This window comes from Capra hircus, chromosome 17 (genome assembly GCF_001704415.2).
Source record: "Capra hircus breed San Clemente chromosome 17, ASM170441v1, whole genome shotgun sequence".
NCBI lineage: Eukaryota > Metazoa > Chordata > Mammalia > Artiodactyla > Bovidae > Capra > Capra hircus.
Genome location: NC_030824.1, coordinates 60,677,390 through 60,698,009, shown reverse-complemented (window position 1 = coordinate 60,698,009; position 20,620 = coordinate 60,677,390). Strand labels below are relative to the sequence as shown.

Sequence of the window (20,620 nt, the reverse complement as noted above, 5' to 3'; positions counted from 1 at the left end):
CTGAGGACTACAGTAAGTTTTAGGCATTTGTCTGATGCTTTGTACATATTTAAATCAACACAAAGTTGATGCCACTTCCCTGTGGCTCAGATGGTAAAGAATCTTTCAGTAACACAGTAGACCTGAGTTCAATACTTGGGTCAGGAGGATCCCCCAGGAGAAGAGAATGGCTACCCATTCCTGTATTCTTGCCTGGAGAGTCCCATGGACAGAGGAGCCTAGAGGGCCACAGTCCCTGGGATCGCAAAGAATCAGACACGACCGAGTGACTTTCAAAAGTTGACAAAAATGCCAGGTGTCATTTTTAAAAGACATGTTAGGTACAAGGTACACTAACTGCTTCAACCAAAACATATGAAACAGTAGTTTCCAGAGAAAATGGTAGTCTCTGTTTAAAATGCTGAAAAATGTGGACAGAAATAATTCTCCATACCGATCTCATTAAATGCCTCTGGACCGTAGGCACGTAGGTCCACAAAGCCCGCACAGTGGGCATTAAAGCCACCACCAGATACCCCTGGCTCTCTGCCTGCTTCCCAGGCTCCTGGTAGAGGTGTGCTATGCAGACTCTTTGGGGTTGAGTGAGGCCATGTGGTCATTTCTGACCAATCAGCTGTGAGCGAATGAAACTCATGTCAAAGCCAGAATATTCACTTGATAGCCCAAAGCCCTCCAGGCAAGGCAACCAGGAACCTGGAAGCCAGGTAGCAGTGATGGGCAAAGCCCTCCTACCAACTACCTGAGTGAGAAATGAGTCTTGTTGTCTTAACCCGCAGAGAATTTCCAGCTTCCTGTTATAGGAACATAAACTAGCTTTATCTCGACTGGTGAAAAAAAGTGATGTAACAACATTGGTAGCAAAAAGAAATCAATAGCCGTGATAGCTGATTTAGGGGAGATCATTCAGAGCAATATTCCCTGAGGGAACTTCCAAATTTAGGATAAAAGCCTCAGAGATTCCACAAGGTTCTTCATCATACTGAGTAACATGATCTGACAGTTGGTCCTTTTAACTCTATTTTTAGCCTATTAGTCTATTAAAAAACAAAAGGCTTTAGTAATGAAAGACCTTGAGGGACAAAAGATTGGAAAAGAATATTCTATGCATTTTTGTTTTTCATCGTAAATGGGAAAAATCTAACTTGAAAGATATAGACTCATTCTTCTATTAAAAAAATGTATATGTTTATAATAAAATACATTCAATACATGCAGATTCTATTATACATATTCCATTCAATGAACATGTGCACGTGTGCAAAGTCGCTTCAGTGGTATCTAACTCTGTGCGACCCTATGGACTGTAGCCCGCCAGGCTCTTCTGTCCATGGGATTCTCCAGGCAAGAGTACTGGAGTGGACGGACACGCCCTCCTCCAGGGGGCCTTCCCCACCCAGGGATCTATCCCGTGACTGTCACTTTCTTTACCACAGCGCCACCTGGGAGGCCAACGAACATGACACTCCAAAAAACTACAAACTGATCAGAAAGCATTCTAGACAGATTTTTATCTGCCCAGGCAGAGACAAGTAGATATAAATTATATCTTTTGTGGAAAGAATTGTATTTACTAAAAAAAAAAAAAAAAAAAAACAAAATAACCATGCAAGTGATACCATAAAGGCTCTTAAGCTCAGGGAAAAAAAAGAAAACATGAATGATAAAGTGAGAGATATGAAAAATCACAGTATCCCCATTTTGGAAATTTTTGAAGCATTAGGAAAAAGAAGAAATTTGTCAGCTCAACCTCACTGCAGGTTGAAATGAATGAAAATGTGTCACCGCTTGAATTGCCACTGTAAGGGAAAATGGAAGAAAAGCTTTCTGTGGCTTGGGTTTTTATTATCAATGGGCAAATCCCCAAATCATAAAACAGCTCGTATTCATCTGTTAGCCAACACTCTCATTTCACAGGTGGCAGTCCTGGCTTTATAACAAAGACCTTGTTTTGACAGAAAACGTGAGTGCAATGCTTCATTCCACTAAGTCATTCAGAGTAGGACTGGGATAAACAATATATGAGAGGGAATTAAATATTCAACTTATCCATACTTCACTAGACTCTAAACAAAGAGAAATCCAGCCCCCAGAAACAGCCTATTTTGCAAATTTATTGTATTTAGTTTCCCCAAAGTCTGCCACAATGGCTGCAAAGCTCCAAGGCCCTGTTTTTCCTTAAGGACTAGAAAGAAAAGACCCTTGAATTTTTAAGTCAGGGAACCAAAATGGGGAGGGATTATCTTTCCTGAAGTTTAAAGTGGAAACAATTCAAAAATTACCAACAGGTGGATGAATAAGCAAACTGCAGCATATCCATAAAATGAACTACTGCCTAGCAATAAAACAAAAGCACTAAGTGTACACCCAGGTGTTGCTGGTGGTGAAGAACCCGCTGGCCAGTGCAGGAGATGCAAGAGGTGCGGGTTCAACTCCTGGGTCGGGAAGATCCCCTGGAGAAGGGAATGGCAACCCACCCCATTATTCTTGCCTGGGGAATCCTATGGACAGAGGAGCCTGGCTGGCCATAGTCCATAGGGTCACAAAGAGTCGGACACGACTGAAGCAACTTAGAGCACACAAGAGTACACCCAAAAGATGAATCTCAAAAGCATTATGCTGAACAAGAGAGGCCAGACTCAAAAGAGTATACGCTGCATAATTCCATTCATATAAAAAGCTTTTTAAAAAAATGAAAAGAGCGAAAGTGATAAAAAGCAGTTCAGTAGTGGCCAAGGGCCAAGGATGGTGTGCAGGCTGAGAAGGGGCACAAAGGAATCTGGGGGGAGACAGAAATCTATGTCAGTGGTGGTAGCTACGCAACTATAACACATTCATCAAAAGCTATCAATTTACAGCTAAAATCAGTGAATTTTACCATACATAAAAGATATCTCAATGATGCTGATTTTTAAACTGGAAGCTAACCAGACAAGTGAAGATGGAAATACCTTTCTAGCGTGTAAACAAGAAGTGATTAAGACTGATTGTCCAAGTCCAGCACTGCTGATTCTTTTACTGACCAGGTTTCGACACAAGGAAGAAACGTGTAAATAAAAAGGAACCCCCACCACCCTCCTTCCCTACCCCGCCTAGAAGGTGTGTTTTGCATTAAAATATTTCATTCTGCTTAACCAAGCAAACAGCATTTTAAACAACCTTGAGATTTTACATACCTATAGCCTCTCATGAATAAAATGATTCAATCACGTTACCTCGTGTTTCAACTGCATGGATGCATTTTCTAAGAATTGTGAATCCCATCTTATCCAACTGTGCACCTAAAAGAAATACAGTTGTAAAATATTAAAGGTGCAAATACTCACATTTTTCTTGCTGACAAAAATAAGACAAAATTATTTAGGTCCAATATACTTTTTATTTTCCTCTTCAAAAAAAGGAAACTAAAGGCCATGCACTCCCTGTTTAAATAACATAAATCAGAATTTCATAGAAGAGGAGCACTTGTAGTATCAGGACCTTCATTAACAACAGATACTTCTTTGGTGGCTCAGACGGTCAAGAATCCGCCTACAGAAAGGAGACCTGGGTTCGATCCCTGGGGTGGGAAGATCCCCTGGAGAAGGGCATGGGAACCCACTCCAGTATTCTTGCCTGGAGAATCCCCATGGACAGTGAAGCCTGGCAAGCTACAGTCCATGGGGTCGCAAAGAGTTGGACACAACTAACATTACCAATATATGACTAACATTACCAATATATATAAATAAATTTATAATTTAAACTAGCTGTTAACAAAAATAATGTTTTAAATAGTGAAAAAGAAAGTGATTACAATTATTCTTCAGAGGAAGCTATCTAGAAATAGTTAATGTTTTGCCCAAATTCCAACAACTCAGGTTTGTTTTTTAATTATGGACATGAGTCAAAGTTCTTAAATTACTTGACAAGCTGGGGAAATAACACAAAACTCTTTTTTAACCTAGGAGGAAAAAATTCGTAGACACTCTTAAAAGCAGTATTTGAATGATGAGCTAGAAACTTTTTTCACATTTTATACCATGCTCTAAATGTTTAATATTTTATTATTTACATAATGAATTTAAAAGATGATTCATGGAGCAAAAAAAGATTATTTTGAAAATACAATTGTATATTTTTTCTAATATGAATACTTTGCCATTGATTAGGCTGATGTATTTGAGGACCCTAATAAAAGACAATTCTTGTTTCAAAAATGCACTCAGGGAAAGTGAATGCTTTATTCTGTATTTAGAACTCAGAAGCAGGAATATTAACCCTTGGTTCTCAGAAGGGATAGCATGGAATAATTTATGAACAAAAACTTTGCAGGTTTAAAGCTAAGCTTAGAGAGCATTTTCATAAGGAAAAGTGGGCAGTGGTGTACTTTTTTACGGATCTACTATTCACAACATTTATATAAAATGCGTTTCTTTCTGCTTAGCAAAACTACTTTTCCAAAATGTTGTTTTCATTTCTCAGGTAAAAACAAGAAAAGAAAGGAAGAGAGGAGAGAAAGAGGGGATAAGGGAAAGGAGGAGGAGAAAGGACAATAGAAGAGAAAGACGAGGGAGGGAAGTCAAGCAGGGGCCTCCGTGGCTGACAACCTTGCAAGGCACCTGGTGAATTTCCAGAGCCAGGTTAAGTGATACACACACCATAATCACTGTGAAATCGTGGCTCATTTAACAATGTCTCCAAACTGTGGACATCTGAAAAATGTGGCTTCCTTCTTCCAAAGATGTGAAAAGTAGATTCATAAAGAATCCAGCAAATTTCATCACATCTTCCTCTTATCTCAGTTAAAATCAAGAGTACTACAGGCAGAGATTATTTCCTTTTCCTCTAGTACCTACAAGGCAAGGGAAGATCACTGTCCTAGAATATCTGAGCGCATTTGGTTGCTGTTTATTTTCTAAGGTGTAATGCTGAACTATTTGTACAGCCCATGCCTGAGGGACTGGAAGGATAAAGGATACCACGTGTGGAGGTGAGAGGGGCTGGGAGTTAAGGAACTGGTGTTTATACCCACTGGAGTTTATAACTTAGGAAGCTTATAGATGCATGCCTGAAACTCTTGTGTATTCGTTTATGGCTATAAAAACAAATACCAAAGTCACTGATAGAGTATTTTGGTTTTCGTAGAGGAAGATGAGAAAGAAAAAGGCTGAGATGGGAAAGATCAAGGAGAGTTTCAGCAGTGAAGAAAAGTCGGAAGAGGTCCTCAGTGGATAAGACACCTACCACTTAGCGGACTAACACAGACAGAGTACAGAGAGCAAGCACCCAGCAACAGTTTGACATCAGTAATAAAAACAGAGTAACTCATGAGAAAGGGAGACAACAGTCATTTTTATACATTAGCACTTACTTCCTTCTGGTCTTGGGATGATGGCTCTATTAAAACTAGGGAACAGCTAGTAAAAGAGAAAAAGGGGAAACAGTATTTTCAGCACATCCATAAAAATGATTCTATTGTAGAAGGCACACCAAGGGACTGTCCAAAAAATACACTGACATTGGTTAATCACTATCATGGGCTCCAAGGCAAAGACAGGTAACAAAAAGGAGAGCTCTGAGTCTCCTTGGCCTCTCACCAAGGCATTGCCAAAGTAGCAAAAATAATACGAAGGGCCAGGACTGAAAGCTCACGTAAATTTGTAATGCTCAAACAAATTGCTGCCTTCTAATTAGGAAGATGAAGCTCATTTATTCACCATCGCTAAAATCCGCTGTTTACTTAAAGACATGACTCCTGCCATAATCTCAATAACCACATCTGAAATATCAAGGTGATGATCCCAGGCTGCCTCTGAGAATTCTAATGCTGCCCCATTATCTTCAAGGCACATACGTCACCTGGAGAAAATGATGAAATGCCTTCAGCGCCCTTACCTAAATACATAGCTGAATATTTTCTTATGCAGGCTTGCCTTTATCTGTATATCTCAAATTAATTACCTGGCTTTTTTACTCTAAAGGAGAGGATGTGTGTGTCAAGGTTACACTGCCTTTGGCAATACACTTATTTCCTCATGACTTAGCCATCTGACCATTTTGCTATGCAAACAGGCAAACTCACTTTCCAAAGCATTTCTTGAATCTCTGGGGGGACAAGTCTAGGTCAGTGCCTTTACTAGAGAGGATTAGGACAAACTGTTTTGGATCTCAGGAGCTACCAATGTTGAAAGTACTATTGACTCCTAGCTAAAAATTTCAAGGACACATTAAGAATAAACAGAACTAAAATCACGGAAGCTAAATGTAAATCAAGTATAAAAAAAAGATACACAAATCTGATCACTGCTTTTTTCCTCCAAGGATGATACATTTTCTTATACGGGATCTATTTTTAAAGGATGTAATTTGGGCTTCCATGTTTCAAACACCATGTCAAGACTGCTTCGTGTACTGCTGCCCATCCTCTTTGCCCTACTTCTTATATTCTCAGGGACTGCCCACTGCCATCAGATAACATTATCTTCTGCCCATCTCACAAGCTCTATTTTGACACCTCTTTTTACTACATATGACCCCTCTTCCACTGGGCTCTATCTTTTTAAATCCTGCTGAAACGCCAAATGCTTGCCAGATAAGCCCACCTGGTACCTGCATGGGCAGCTGGTTATGAGTCTTAATACTTTAAGTAGAGTTGATTAAATCAGTCCTCTGGTGTTTTCTATAATTATCCTTGCTAAGTCCCCCATTCAATATATGACCTGCCCAATTCTCAACTCCCAGATGCCACCAGTCCTCTGAGAGGAAGGTAGTGGTTGAGTAAAATGGCAAACAGACTGAAGTCCCATGCCTCTGGATTGCTATCACTGCCTTTAACTTATTCCTCAAACCAATCTGAACACAGAGGCCCATTCGCTAAGGCTACCTAACACTGCACACTGTGGCTCATTAGGCTAAACCAGAAATTGTTAAATCAAGCAAATAAGTACAGCAGTCACTTGTAATATTGCCTGCACAGCCTCATATTTATCGTTTCATCTCCACTGGGATCAAAATGAATTGCAAGCATTTATTATGTTCATCACCCAAAGCACTTTCACAGGTAGGGAAGAAGAAATTGAGAATTTAGATGACGTCCTCAAGCAAAGCGGACCTGAGCGACGAAGTCAAGAAAAATAAAAAATAACGATATGCCAGTCTCGAGTGTGCCGCTGCTATCTCAAACCAAATTTCTCGACTACCAAATGCTTCCAACAGGAATTCAGACACCAGCTTCAGCAGGGAACTTTTGTTCGTATACATGCAAATGAACAGAAGTCAATTCTAAAGGATTTGAAATAAAACTCAACCACTGGTTATATCTTACAGCTTCTTTTCCACCCAGAACTTCCAGCCACTGCTTCCTCTCTTCTTCCGAAAACGCCTGCATGGTCAAGGAAACACCAGGCCTGCAAGACACCAGGAACAGATCAGGTTATTCCTTGACTGCTAAAAAAAACAAACCTCCGTTTCCACTTTCTAATGTTTCATTGTGGTCATTGTTTCTTTTAAATTTTCAATCGAGATAAAATACACAGAGCATAAAATTTCTATCTACACTATTTTTAACGACACGGTTCAGCAGTATTGAGTCCAGACTCCAGAACTCTTCGTCTTGTAAAACTAAAATTCTGTACCCATTAAACAACAAGTCCCCACTCCCCTCCCTCCCAGCTCCTGACAACCACCCTTCTACCTGTTGTCTCAAGGAACCTGATTACTCTAGGCGACTCTTACAAGCGGACTCATACAGAATTTGTCTTTTTGTGCCTTGCTTGGTAAAGTATCCTCCATTTTCATCCATGCTGTAGCATGTGTCAGAATTTCCTCTCCTTTCAAGGCTGAGTATTACTCCACTGTATGACTATACCTCATTTTTCTATCCATGTGCCCGTCAATGAATGCATGGCTTGTTTCCACCTGGTTACTGTAAACAGTGCTGCCACTAGGTCCTGCTTTCAATTACTTGGGGTATATACTCAGAAGTAGAGTTGTAGGATGTGATATAATAAATATATGCTTAATTTCTGACCCCATTTTCCAGCACACAGCTGCAAAAACCCTTAGAGGGACTACCCTGAAGTTCTGAAGCCAGGGGCACTGGTTCGACCCCAGGCTGGGGAACTAAGATCCCACACGACACACGGTGCGGAAGGAAGGGAAGAATAGAGAAAGGGAGCTAAGCAGGAAGGACAAACTTGGAGTCTTTAAAATGATGTGTCATTTTGTATACTGATGAGCTGAGGCTCCTGGAAAGCCTCAGGATGTGGGCTGGTTGCCTGGGGAACCAACCACGTGATTAGAGGATTCGAATGTTCAGCTCCATCTCATCCATACACCTCCCGAGAGTGGGGAGGGACCGGGGGGAGACTTCACACACCAACAGCCAGTGATCCAATCAATCGTTCCTGCGTAATGAAGCCTGCGTGAGAATCCCTGGGGTTCAAGAGACTTTGCAGGGTGGTGAGCCCATGGAGACACTGAAGGGAGAGTACCCCAACAGCAGAAACAGAAGCTCCAAGTCCCTTCCTCCATACTTTGCCCTGTATTATCTCCTTATGGGTTTTTCATCTATTCTCATTAAAATATCCTTTAATTGTAAACTGGGAAGATCCCCTGGAGGAGGAAATAGTAATCCACTCCATTATTCTTGCCTGGGAAATCCCACAGACAGAGGAGCTTGGTGGGCAACAGTCTGAGAGGTCACAGACAGACAGACATGACTGAACACATACACACAGATAAATCAACAACAGTCAGTAAACTATTTTCCTGAGTTCTGTGAGCCATTCTAACAAATTCTCAAACTCAAGGACAGGGTCATGGGAACATCTGATTTATAGCCGAAAGCACAGATGGCAATCTGGACTGGTGATTGTCATCTGAAGTGGCAGGGGGCAGCCTTGAGGCCTTGATCCGTGGGGTCTTCCTGAACTCCACCTAGTGCCAAAGCTGAGTTTAATCTTAGGACACTTGCTCTCCACAGAGAACTAGAGAATTGCTTAGACACACACATTTGGAGTACAGGTGTGTTCTGTAATTAGGGAGAAACCTTTTTGTATCACAAGGCGGGGGGGGGGGGTGGTCAAATGGTAATTTTATTTTTAATTCTTTTTAATATTGTGCATTCCTACTAACACTGCACAGGGTTCCAATTTCTCCATATCTTCACCAGCACTTGATTTTCTTCCTCTCTCCTTCTCTTTGAAAGTAGCCATCCAGTGGATGTGGGAGGGTAGTGAGGATTGCATTTTTATTTATAAAGATACACACGTCGCTTGGCTGCCCCGGTGGCTCTCGTGGTGAAGAATCCGTCTGCCAGTGCAGGAGTCATACGCAGGTCCAACCCTTGGGTGGGGAAGACCCCCTGGAGGAGGAAATGGCAACCCACTCCAGTACTCTTGCCTGGGAAATCCCACGGACAGAAAAGCCTGGTGGGCTATGGCCCATGGGGTCACAGAGTTGGACACGACTGAAGTGACTTGGCACACGTTTACTGTTACCCAGGCATGGGCCGAATGAAACCAGAAAGTCATTTTTCATTCCGTCCCAGCACTGTCAACCATTTGGGGTGGGGGGTGGGGGCCGGGGGGGGGTGGTTTCCTCGGTGTTTTCTCAGAGCCTTGGGTTGGTCCTCAGAGCCAAAGGCTGATCTTTCTTAGTTCAGATTATTTGGATATTTAGACAATCTGCCTGAAAACTCTTCATGCTGGGAAGGAGTGCTAGGTAGAAAAGCTATTAATAATTCCTCTTAAACTTTGGTGGTTTCTCCAATGAAACAAATTTTGTATGTTTGATAAAAAGTATTAAAAATAAACTTTTGGGAAAGGGATGAAAAAGTAGAATACTCCAAACCACAGACAACTGGAAATGAAAATAGATGGTTGAAATGGAAAGTAAATATCCATTCCCATTTAATACTGAATATACAATATTTTTTTAAAGTTTTCACTCCTGGAACAGTATTTCACCTCATTTTCAAGTGTTGGGTAATCTTTTACAAGTAAAGCAAGTGGCAAGAATCAAATGTAACTCAATAACCACTACAATTTTTATAAAGTACTTAAAGCATGCAATACTCCAAAAGCACCATACCACCCAAGGCAAATACACTGTGTTCCCAAAATTCACACCCACAGGTGTTAGGCTTTCTCCCCACATGATGGCTACAAAGCCTGAGTAGTTTTCTGCTTCAACTTCACTACCAAGTCTCTACAATTGATGGGTCTGCCTCCTCAACCACGTTCTCCAGGCTATGAGTTTTGTGGAAAAAAGCAACTTGTAGATGTCTCTAGTGGTCCAGAGGTTAAGACTTCACCTTCCAATACAAAAGGTGGGGGTTCAATCTCTGGTCAGGAAACTAAGATCCCAGATGCCACATGGCCCCCCAAATATATATACACACACATACACACATATATGTAACAAATTTAAAGGACTTTAAATATGGACCATGTCAAAAAAAAATCATAAAAATTAAAAATCAATTCTCAACCCCCAAGTGCACTCCTGAACAGCAACATGACTCTTGACTGGTCTACCCTGAACATTTCAGCAACGGCCCAGGGTTGCCATCACCCTGGCACTACGGAGCTCACAACCAAGAACCCACCTCCTCTCGCTCTGCTATGCACAGCATCCTTCTGCAGCAAGAATCGAGGCAAGATGCCCAGAAAACCAGGCTGTTTCAAGAAGTGCCTCGACTGGGACGTGGGGATTCTGGCCCTTATTCTTAGTAACCCACACTGGGCTCAGGGGAGTTAATTAAAATTGTGAGGGAAAACTTCAGATGGCAGGCGTGTTTTTCTTTACATCGGTTAAGTGATAAAACAATATTTACACACGGGGGGTCTCAGGTCTACATGAATGCTCCATTCTTGCAAAGCAGGAAAAATATCTAAAGACCTCTCCCACAAGTATATGGATTCAAACACTTACTATATCATTAAAAGAAATAAATATAAAATGGACAGGGAGGAGCTACATCAAATACATAAAAGAAAGCTAACAGATTTTCTAATCCAGGAATGACAAAACCAGCAGAGAAAATTAGACTCCAGGCCAAAAACAGCAAAGTCTGTCATGGGATACAAAGACAGGGTTTACAACCACTCAGTTCTTCCAACAACCACCACGTGATGAGCTATTATGCTTTGTCTTGTCCCAGGAGGTCAGGAATTATTAAATATCTTACCACGTGCTAGGTTCTGGGCTCAGCACACTGTCTAGCAGAGAAAGCAGAAGATAAATCATAAATAATCAATTAACTGCAAGAACACAGAATGCTGGGCGTCCCAGGGGGCGCTAGTGGTAAAGAACTTGTCTGCCAATGCTAGCGATGTTAAGAGATGAGGGTTCCATCCCGGGGTCAGAGAGATCCCATGGAGGAGGGCACGGCAACCCACTCCAGAATTCTTGCCCGGAGAATCCCATGGGCAAAGGAGCCTGGCGGGCTACAGTCCACAGGGTTGCAAAGAGTCGGACACAACTGAAGAGACTTATCACACAAAGAATGTTGCAAGGGAGTCAGGTGAGTGTAAATGAGCAAAGCCAGCTCCCTAGGAGGAAAAGAGGAAGTAAGAAGGACATCAGGAGATATGTGCCCAAACAGAATTATGCTAAATCATTGTGGTCTAGGAGACTTATCAGTGAACCTGCCAATCTCTTTGGGCAACTTCAGGATTTTTAGGGTGATCTGGGAGTAAGAAAGAAAGTAAAGAAAGTGAAAGTCTTAGTTGCTCAGGTGTGTCCAACTCTTTGCAACCCCATGGACTATAGTCCACCAGGCTCCTCTGTCCATTGGGATTCTCAGGCAAGAATACTGGGAGTGGGTTGGTATTTCCTTCTCCAGGAGATCTTCCTGACCCAGGGATCGAATCCAGGTCTCCTGCATTTCAGGCAAATTCTTTACCATCTGAGCCACCAGGGAAGCCCCATAAGAAAGAAAAGCCTGTCCTAACCCTGGAGGTTAGGCTTCCCTGGGGAAGGGACATTTAATCTGAAGCTTTAAGGATAAACGAGCCATGTACAAATAGAAGCAAGAGGGCCATGGCGTTCCCTAGGCTGAGAAGGCACACAGCAAGGACAGAGCACACTCTGGAGGAGCTGGGAGCAGTCTCATCACGGGTCCCACAGACCAGCTGCAGAGCAACTCCATGGAAAGATGGGGTCCCACCACACAGGGCCTCCTGGGTCATGCTGAGGCTTTACGTACCCAAAATCACTGCAGATGGTGACTGTAGCCATGAAATTAGAAGACGCCTGTGCCTTGGAAGGAAAGCTGTGACAAATCTAGACAAGAGTACTAAAAAGCAAAGACATCACTTTGCCGACAAAGGTCCATATAGGGAAAGCTATGGTCTTTCCAGTAGTCATGGATGGATGTGAGAGTCGGACCATCAAGAAGGCTGAGCACCTCAGAACTGATGCTTTGGAACTGTGGTGCTAGAGAAGACTCTTGAGAGTCCCTTGGACTGCAAGGAGATCAAACCAGTCAATCCTAAAGGAGATCAATCCTGAATATTCACTGGAAGGACTGATGCTGAAGCTGAAGCTCCAATACCTTGGCCACCTGGTTTGAAGAGCTGACTCACTGGAAAAAGATTCTGATGATGAGAAAGATTGAAAGCAAAAGAAGAAGAGGGCAGCAGAGGATAAGATGGTTGGATAGCATCAGCAATTCAATGAACATGAATTTGGGCAAACTCCGGGAGACAGTGAGGGACGAGGAGGCCTGGCGTGCTGCAGTCCATAGGGTCCCAAAGAGTCAGACAGAACTAAAAGTGACTTAACAACATAAACAAATCCTACGTGTCACTGAAGGTTTTCAGTATGGGGTTAACATGATCAGATTAAACATGTACATGTCTCTGCAAATGGCACAGTTTCGTTCCCTCGCACGGCTGAGTAATATTCCACTGCATACATACACCACATCCTCTGTTATCCATTCTTCTGCTGATGGACATTCAGGTTGCTTCCATGTGCTACAGACTGACACACAAAGTGAATTAAGTCAGAAAGAGAAAAGCAAATAGTATCTATGAACACATATATGTGAAATCTAGAAAAATGGTACGTACGAACTTATTTATTTGCAAAGCACAAATAGAGGCCCAGATGTAGAGAACAAACGTATAGGAGGTTGGGATTGGTATATACACACTTTATCATCTAAGCCATCAGGGAAGCCCCATATACACATTACTATGCATAAAATAGATAACTAATGAGAACCTATTGTATAGCACAAGGAACTCTACTCAGGGCTCTGTGGTGATGTAAATGAGAAGGAAATTCAAGGAAAAGAAGATATATGTATACCTGTGGCTGATTCACCTTGTTCTAAAGCAAAAAGGAACAACACTGTAAAGCAACTATATTCCAATTTAAAACCTTACGGTAAAGTTAAAAAAAAAAAAAACTGTACATGAACAATGGCTGCTCAGTGACAAATGGACTGAAGCTGGGCAGGGGTGGTTAAAAAGATGTGTTAGACAATTCAGAGGATAAGACAGAAATGACCAAAATAAAGAGAAATAAATGAATGGATCTGAGAAATACTCAAGAAGTACTTCAATATGCTATGGGCAACAAAATAATGAGTAAGAAAGCTATCATTCCAAGAATAAAGAATGAAATACAGATCATTTACAATATACCATTAAGAACTAGTTAAGGGATTCAGTGAAAGCCAAAACAGCCATAGCAAATAAAGACGCTCTATACTTAGCAAAGAGATGGACACGACTGAGCGACTGAACTGAACTGATACTTAGAATACTTGAACCACAAGCTGGAATCAAGATTGCCAGGAGAAGTATCAATAACCTCAGACATGCAGATGACACCACCCTTATGGCAGAAAGTGAAGAACTAAAGAGCCTCTTGATGAAGGTGAAAGAGGAGAGTGAAAAAGTTGGCCTAAAGCTCAACATTCAGAAAACTAAGATCATGGCATCTGGTCCCATCACTTCATGGCAAACAGATGAGGAAACATTGGAAATAGTGGCTGAGTTTATTTCTGCAGGCTCCAAAATCATTGCAGATGGTGACTGCAGCCATGAAATTAAAAGATGCTTGCTCCTCGGAAGAAAAGCTATGACCAACCTAGACAGCCTATTAAAAAGCAGAGACATTACTTTGCCAACAAAGGTCCGTCTAGTCAAAGCTATGGTTTTTCCAGTAGTCATGTATGGACGTGAGAGTTGGACTATAAAGAAAGCTGAGTGCCAAATAATTGATGCTTTTGAACTGTGGTGATGGAGAAGATGCTTGAGAGTCCCCTTGGACTGCAAGGAAATCCAAGCAGTCCATCCTAAAGGAAACCAGTCCTTAATATTCATTGGAAGGACTGATGCTAAAGCTGAAACTCCAATACTCTGGCCATCTGATGCGAAGAACTGACTCATTTGACAAGACCCCAGTGCTGGGAAAGATTGGAGGCAGGAGGAGAAGGGGACACCAGAAGATGAGATGGTTGGATGGCCTCACTGACTCGATGGACGTGAGTGTGAGCAAGCTCCAGGAGCTGGTGATGGGCAGGGAAAAGTCGGACATGAGTCAACTGAACCAACACTTAGAATGGGCTTTCTAGGTGGTGCAATGATAAAGAACCCGCCTGCCAATGCAAGAGACACGGGAGACACGGGTTCAATCTTTGGGTCAGAAAGATCTCCTGGAGGAGGAAATGGCAACCCACTCCAGTACTTCTGCCTGGAAAACTCCATGGACAGAGGAGCCTGGAGGGCTAACGTCCTTAGGGTCTCAGAGAGTCAGACATGACTGAGAGGCCGAGCATGCACACATAGCACGCACTCGTACTTCAAACACTCAAAATCAGACTTGCATCGTGATCAAATTTCCTGTACTTACTGGTTTCTTTTTGCTCTCCCCTAAGGTTCTGTGGTGTTGGAGAAGACTCTGGAGAGTCCCTTGGACTGCAAGGAGATCCAACCAGTCCATTCTGAAGGAGATCAACCCTGGGATTTCTTTGGAAGGAATGATGCTGAAGCTGAAGCTCCAGTACTTTGGCCACCTCATGTGAAAAGTTGACTCATTGGGAAAGACTCTGATGCTGGGAAGGATTGGGGGCAGGAGGAGAAGGGGACGACAGAGGATGAGATGGCTGGATGGCATCACTGACTCGATGGACGTGAGTCTGAGTGAACTCCAGGAGTTGGTGATGGACAAGGAGGCCTGGCGTGCTGCGATTCATGGGGTCACAAAGAGTCGGACACGACTGAGTGACTGAACTGAACTGAAGGTTCTCCATTCGGACGTGAGGGGAGATAACATTCACTACCAATAGACTGTTGAATATTCTTAACCAAACTGTACAAGAGCAACAGATAAGAGAGGCAATGACTGGTTCTAATCACTTGGAGTGACGACAAGAGTGTTGAATGATGAAGAGTCATGAAACTAGAATTACAGACACTAAAGTAAATAAAAAAGCAATTGTCAGGCTTCAGATCAAACAGCCACATTATGTCTGGATAGAAACCCAATGTGGCATAAAAATGAAAATACTATTCTACTCGTTGTCTCCAAGGCACGATGATCCAGACTTGAGTCCCCCTAGCTCGTCATGGAATACAGCGAAGAACGAACCAACCTACCTGCTGAAAGCCGAGAGATTAAGTAGAGATCTATTGCCTACAAGGACAGAATTCTATGTTTGTTTCCATTTTGACAAATAATAGCACAGTAACTCACAACAACTCCACTTCAGAGAATTAATCCATCACACTGCAGTGATTCCCAAGAACACTTCACACTCGTCACATGCTTCTTAAAGGGAACAGTCACCAGACTTATAGAAAGCAGCCCCATCCTATCACACAAGCTGCCCAAAGCCATCCACTACAGCTCTACCTCCAAATAAAACATCAGGCACTAAAATACATTTCAACCATTTTAAATTTCTCAAGTTTCTTCCTTTTATTTGTAATAATACATTGCTATGAAATCATTAACCAAAACTGAGACTTCAGGACACATTTTAAACTACAGTATTAACAGGATCTCATCATTGAAACAAAATATAAAAATTCTCCAGTTTTCAAAAGAAAGACATGTTTTACTGATAAAACATGATTTTTTAATAAAATTTAGTGGACACATAGAACAACTTGGTGACCATGAGGTTAGTGAAGAACAGAAAATTTTACAACAAAGTGCTGGACTGTTCACATTTACATAAAGAGAGAAACAGTGAATTCTCCAGGCAAGAACACCAGAGTGGGTGGCCATTCCCGTCTCCAGGGGATCTTCCCGACCCAGGGATCGAACCCAGGTCTCTTGCATTGCAGGCAGCTTCTACATCATCTGAGACACCAGGAAAGCCCACACAAAGACAGAAACAGCCATTATCTCTTCATTTCATGGACAGGCTAAGGGAAGAATGTTAGTGACTTCCCTGGAGCCAAAAACCAGGATTGAGAATGTTCTAACTTGGTTTTCTAGAACAGATGTTGCTGCAGTGTTTTCAGGGGAGGACACAGCCTCCTCTTCTTCCTTCATCAAATAATCAATTCAACCAAATTAACGTTTGGTATGTACTGTGTGCCAGACAGTGTGCTAACGTCTGCAGATTACTCCATGCCCAGCAAGGCAAAGCGGATTCCAGCTGAACACAAAGGCAACTGGATAAACTTCATGAAGGAAAACTGAACCAGACCAAAGAGAGCCCTTGGCTGGGATAGTCTGTCTTTACTTAAAACCGAAATTGTTATACAGCGAAGGTTGAGAACTGAAACTTGAAGAAAGAAACACTCAGGTTGAACAGGTTCTTATTCTTAAATTACCATCTCAATCTCTTTTCATTCATTCATTCAAAAAAAATATGGACTATCAGGTATCAGACGCAACCTAAGACTGATGCATGAGACACGGCCTTACAAAGCTAGTATCTATATTCTCCATTTGACCTTCTATATTAATCCTCTTCCAACTGCATTTTTATCGTTCTGTCAAAGCATGCAGAAGACATGGGTTTTTCTTAGATTCTACAAGATAGATCAATGAGCCTGTGAATTAAGAAAATATAAAACAACATAAGCACGGAGAGAAACATTCACATTTATAAGATGTCAATTAATGAGACATTATTGTAAACGGAGAAGTTAAGAGGAAAAAGAAACTAAGCAGCAGCTACCAAAACTTATGATGGAAATAAATCAGGAATATCCTAATGCTTTTGTAAGAGGAATGTTGAAAAGGAAGGGGGGGGGCGGAAATCCCAGCATATTACAAGTCCTGCACTAAATTTTACTCTAAGAGGAAAGTGCCAAAGCCAAGTAAAACACTTTTAAAAGTTTTAGAAATGTAGCAGTCATAATCGGCCTCTCACAAGAGATGCTGGGGGAAAAAATTTAAATATAAATCTATGAATTTTTCCAGAGACGGTTAAAGCACGTAACCTGAGTTTACTAAGGGGGAAGACTTAATGACAACTTTCCTTGGTCTACCAAAAAGGTGTTTCAAACAGAGCAAATAAGCAGGGATATAGTCACAAGTAAGATTGTTTTCTCCAGTAAAAGTGAATTCAACCCATTCTCATTAGAGAACGGCCGCTTCTGCTCCGACTGCAGAAGTTATAGGAAACGTCATTTTTACCTTAACGACTTGAACAAGATGGAGAACCTATAAAATCCCTACAAAATCACAGTAGTTTGGTTTTTTAAATAAACATCTGAGAACTGAAGATGCCAAAAAAAAAAAAAAGAACCACACTAAAACACAGGAAGTAACGCGTCCTTTCCTAGAGAGGGCGCACACGCACACACATACAGCTGTCTCATCCTTCCGGAAGAGCAGGACAAGGAGGAAGCTGTAAGAGGAGGAAAACTGGATTTTAACAAAGTTTTAAAGGTAGAGTATGAGCTGGTGGGGGGCTTCCCGGATGGCTCAGTGGGTAAAGAACCTGCCACAGTGCAGGAGAGACGGGAGACACGGGTTCAATTCCTGGGTCGGGAAGATCCCCTGGAGGAGGGCACGGCAACCCACTCCAGGGTTCTTGCCTAGACAATCCCATGGACAGAGGAGCCTGCCGGGCTACAGTCCATGGGTGGCACAGAGTTGGACACGACTGAAGAGGCTGAGCGCACGAGCTGGTGTGATGGTTTAAACCTCTAGAACAGTGGGCCCCGACTCTTTTGGCACCAGGGATCGGTTTCATGGAAGACAACTTTTCCATGGATGGGGGCAGACAATGGCTTCAGGATGATTCAAGGGCATTCCATTTATTGACATTTACTGTGCACTTTATTTCTATTATTATTACATCAGCTCCACCTCAGATCATTAGGCATTAGAACCCAGAGGTTAAAGACCCCGTCCCTGGAAGACACGGACAAGGGAAGAATGTGAGTCCACCTTCTCCCTCCTTCCCACAGGGTGTCCCCAGATGCTCGGGGGCAGTTGGAGAACAGAGCTAAGAGGTATGTGCTGTAAGAGGAAGGGACAGGGTGGGAGAGCTTCCAGACAGGCTTCTGACAGCATCCTCAAATCGCAGGAAGCCTGTGACTAACAACCATGCCCAGTCTCAGGTCAGCTGCCAGCCACCCTGACAGTCCTACATACGTGTAGCTTGACGGACGGGTGTGCCCTTCACCAGGGATGGGTAGTACCGCCTTTAGTCTCTACTGCACTCTTACACACAATCTCTGGTATTCCACCAAAAAACTACAAGGCATGCAAAGAGGCAAAGAAAAGTAACTCAAAATGATGAAGAAAGAGACCCAGAAATAGCCCAGGCATTCAGGTGGTGGGGGCTGGGGGAGACTGTCAAACTGAAACCTAAAAACCACTCTGAATATGTTCAAGGATTCAGTGTCGAAGGTGGCCAAGGGACTTCCCTGGCAGTTCAGTGGCCAAGACTCTGCATTCCCAATGCAGGAGACCCGAGTTCAATCCCTAGTCAGGGAACATAAGATCCCACATGCCTCAACTAAAGACCCTGATGCCGCAATGAAGCTAAATAAATAAATAAATGAAACTCTTTTTTAAAAAAGCTGGCCAACATGCATAAATTGATAGGGATTTTGCCAAAGGGATAGAAACTATCAAAAAGAGACAAGCGGATATGCAAGAAACAGAAAATAAAACCACAGTAGTTTCATGCATTGGAGAAGGAAATGGCAACCCCACTCCAGTGTTGCCTGGAGAATCCCAGGGACAGGGGAGCCTGGTGGGCTACCATCTCAGGGGTCACAAAGAGTCGGACACAACTGAAGCGACTTAGTAGCAGCAGCAGCAGCAGTGAAGAGTTCACTTCCACAGGCAAAGCAACAAGTTCAAGTCTATATCCCTAATTCTCACACACCCAGCCAGAATTTCTCTTGCCCTAAGTCACCCCCAGGCCAGACAACTGAAAATCACCCCTACAGCCTAGAGCCCACCAACAAAACTCAAAGCAGCCAACCCTATGCTTTTCCCTTTTATGCCTGGCCCTTCCCTTAGAAACCCCAGTAAGGAGGGTCTAGGATTTTCCCTTGCTCCCTCCAGACTCCTGACCAAACCCTGGTGTTTCCCCATATGCTCCTACACAGCATGTTTGCTCTCTGCCCTTGGAAACTGTAAGGATAAAATTTTCTTCAGTGGCATTAGCCTCTCCATGTCAGCCCTCAGCCACCTTTGTAAATTATTTTTTTTTAATTTTTACCTTATTTTACGTTACAATACTGTATTGGTTTTGTCATACATTGACATGAATCCACCACAGGTGTATACAAGCTCCCAATCCTGAATCCCCCTCCCACCTCCCACCCCATATCATCTCTCTGGATCATCCCCATGCACCAGCCCCAAGCATCCTGTATCCTGTATCGAACAAAGACTGGCACTTTGTTTCTTACATGATAGTATACATGTTTCAATGCCATTCTCCACCTTTGTAAATTAAAATCCTGCAGGTACAATTGAAATCAGTCTCAAATGGTCTAACCTAATGCAATCAGAATCCCAGAAAGAGAAGGAAGAGAAAGAGGGGGCAGAAGAAGTCTTTGAGGAGCTAATGGGTAAGATTTTCTAAAACTGAGAAAATTATCAACTCCCATATCCAATAACTTCAAAGAACACCAAGCAGGATAAAATGAAGAAAAACACATCTAGGCCTGTCATAAAGAGAAAATCTTGAAAGCAGCAAGAGGAAAAGACAACATACAAGATAACAGTAAGAAAGATGACTTGCCATGAGGAAAAAAAAAATGGAAGCTAAAGAAAATAAAATGACTTCTTAGAAGTGCTGGGGGTAAAACATGATGAATCCAGAATTCTACATTCATCAAAAATGAAGGCAAAATAAAGATACTTTCAGATAAACAAAACATTAAAGAAGTCTCCAGCACATCTGCATTATAAGTAATGTTCAAATTAAATTACCCTAAGGGACTTGAAGGAAACAGCACAAGATAGAAACTTAGTTCTGCAGAAACGAATGAAGAAAATCAGAATGGATAAATACACTGATACTAAAAGACAAAACACACACACACACACACACACACACACACACACACCCCTTTATATATGTAAATGAAACATTAAATTTTTTTTCAAAAGATTACTGATCATTGATGTCATAAAGTGAAAGCAGTAACATACAACTAGGTTCAGAGTACATGCAGAATTAAGATATATA

At 42.2% G+C, this 20,620-nt stretch overlaps 1 protein-coding gene across 2 annotated transcripts in view; it reads right to left on the bottom strand.

The window, feature by feature from the left end:
• The window catches only part of ARHGAP10 (Rho GTPase activating protein 10), a 381,488-nt gene that overhangs the window by 173,407 nt on the left and 187,461 nt on the right, over positions 1 to 20,620 (bottom strand). For both annotated transcript variants that reach the window (XR_001919411.1, XM_018061589.1), the window contains exons 11-13: positions 7,304 to 7,385; positions 5,351 to 5,396; positions 3,213 to 3,278 (exon numbers count right to left, since the gene is read on the bottom strand). Coding sequence is in view for 1 of the 2 variants with exons in the window: in XM_018061589.1 (XP_017917078.1) it covers positions 3,213 to 3,278; positions 5,351 to 5,396; positions 7,304 to 7,385 (194 nt within the window). In the remaining variant the exon portion in view is untranslated. The remainder of the gene's footprint in view (positions 1 to 3,212; positions 3,279 to 5,350; positions 5,397 to 7,303; positions 7,386 to 20,620) is intronic.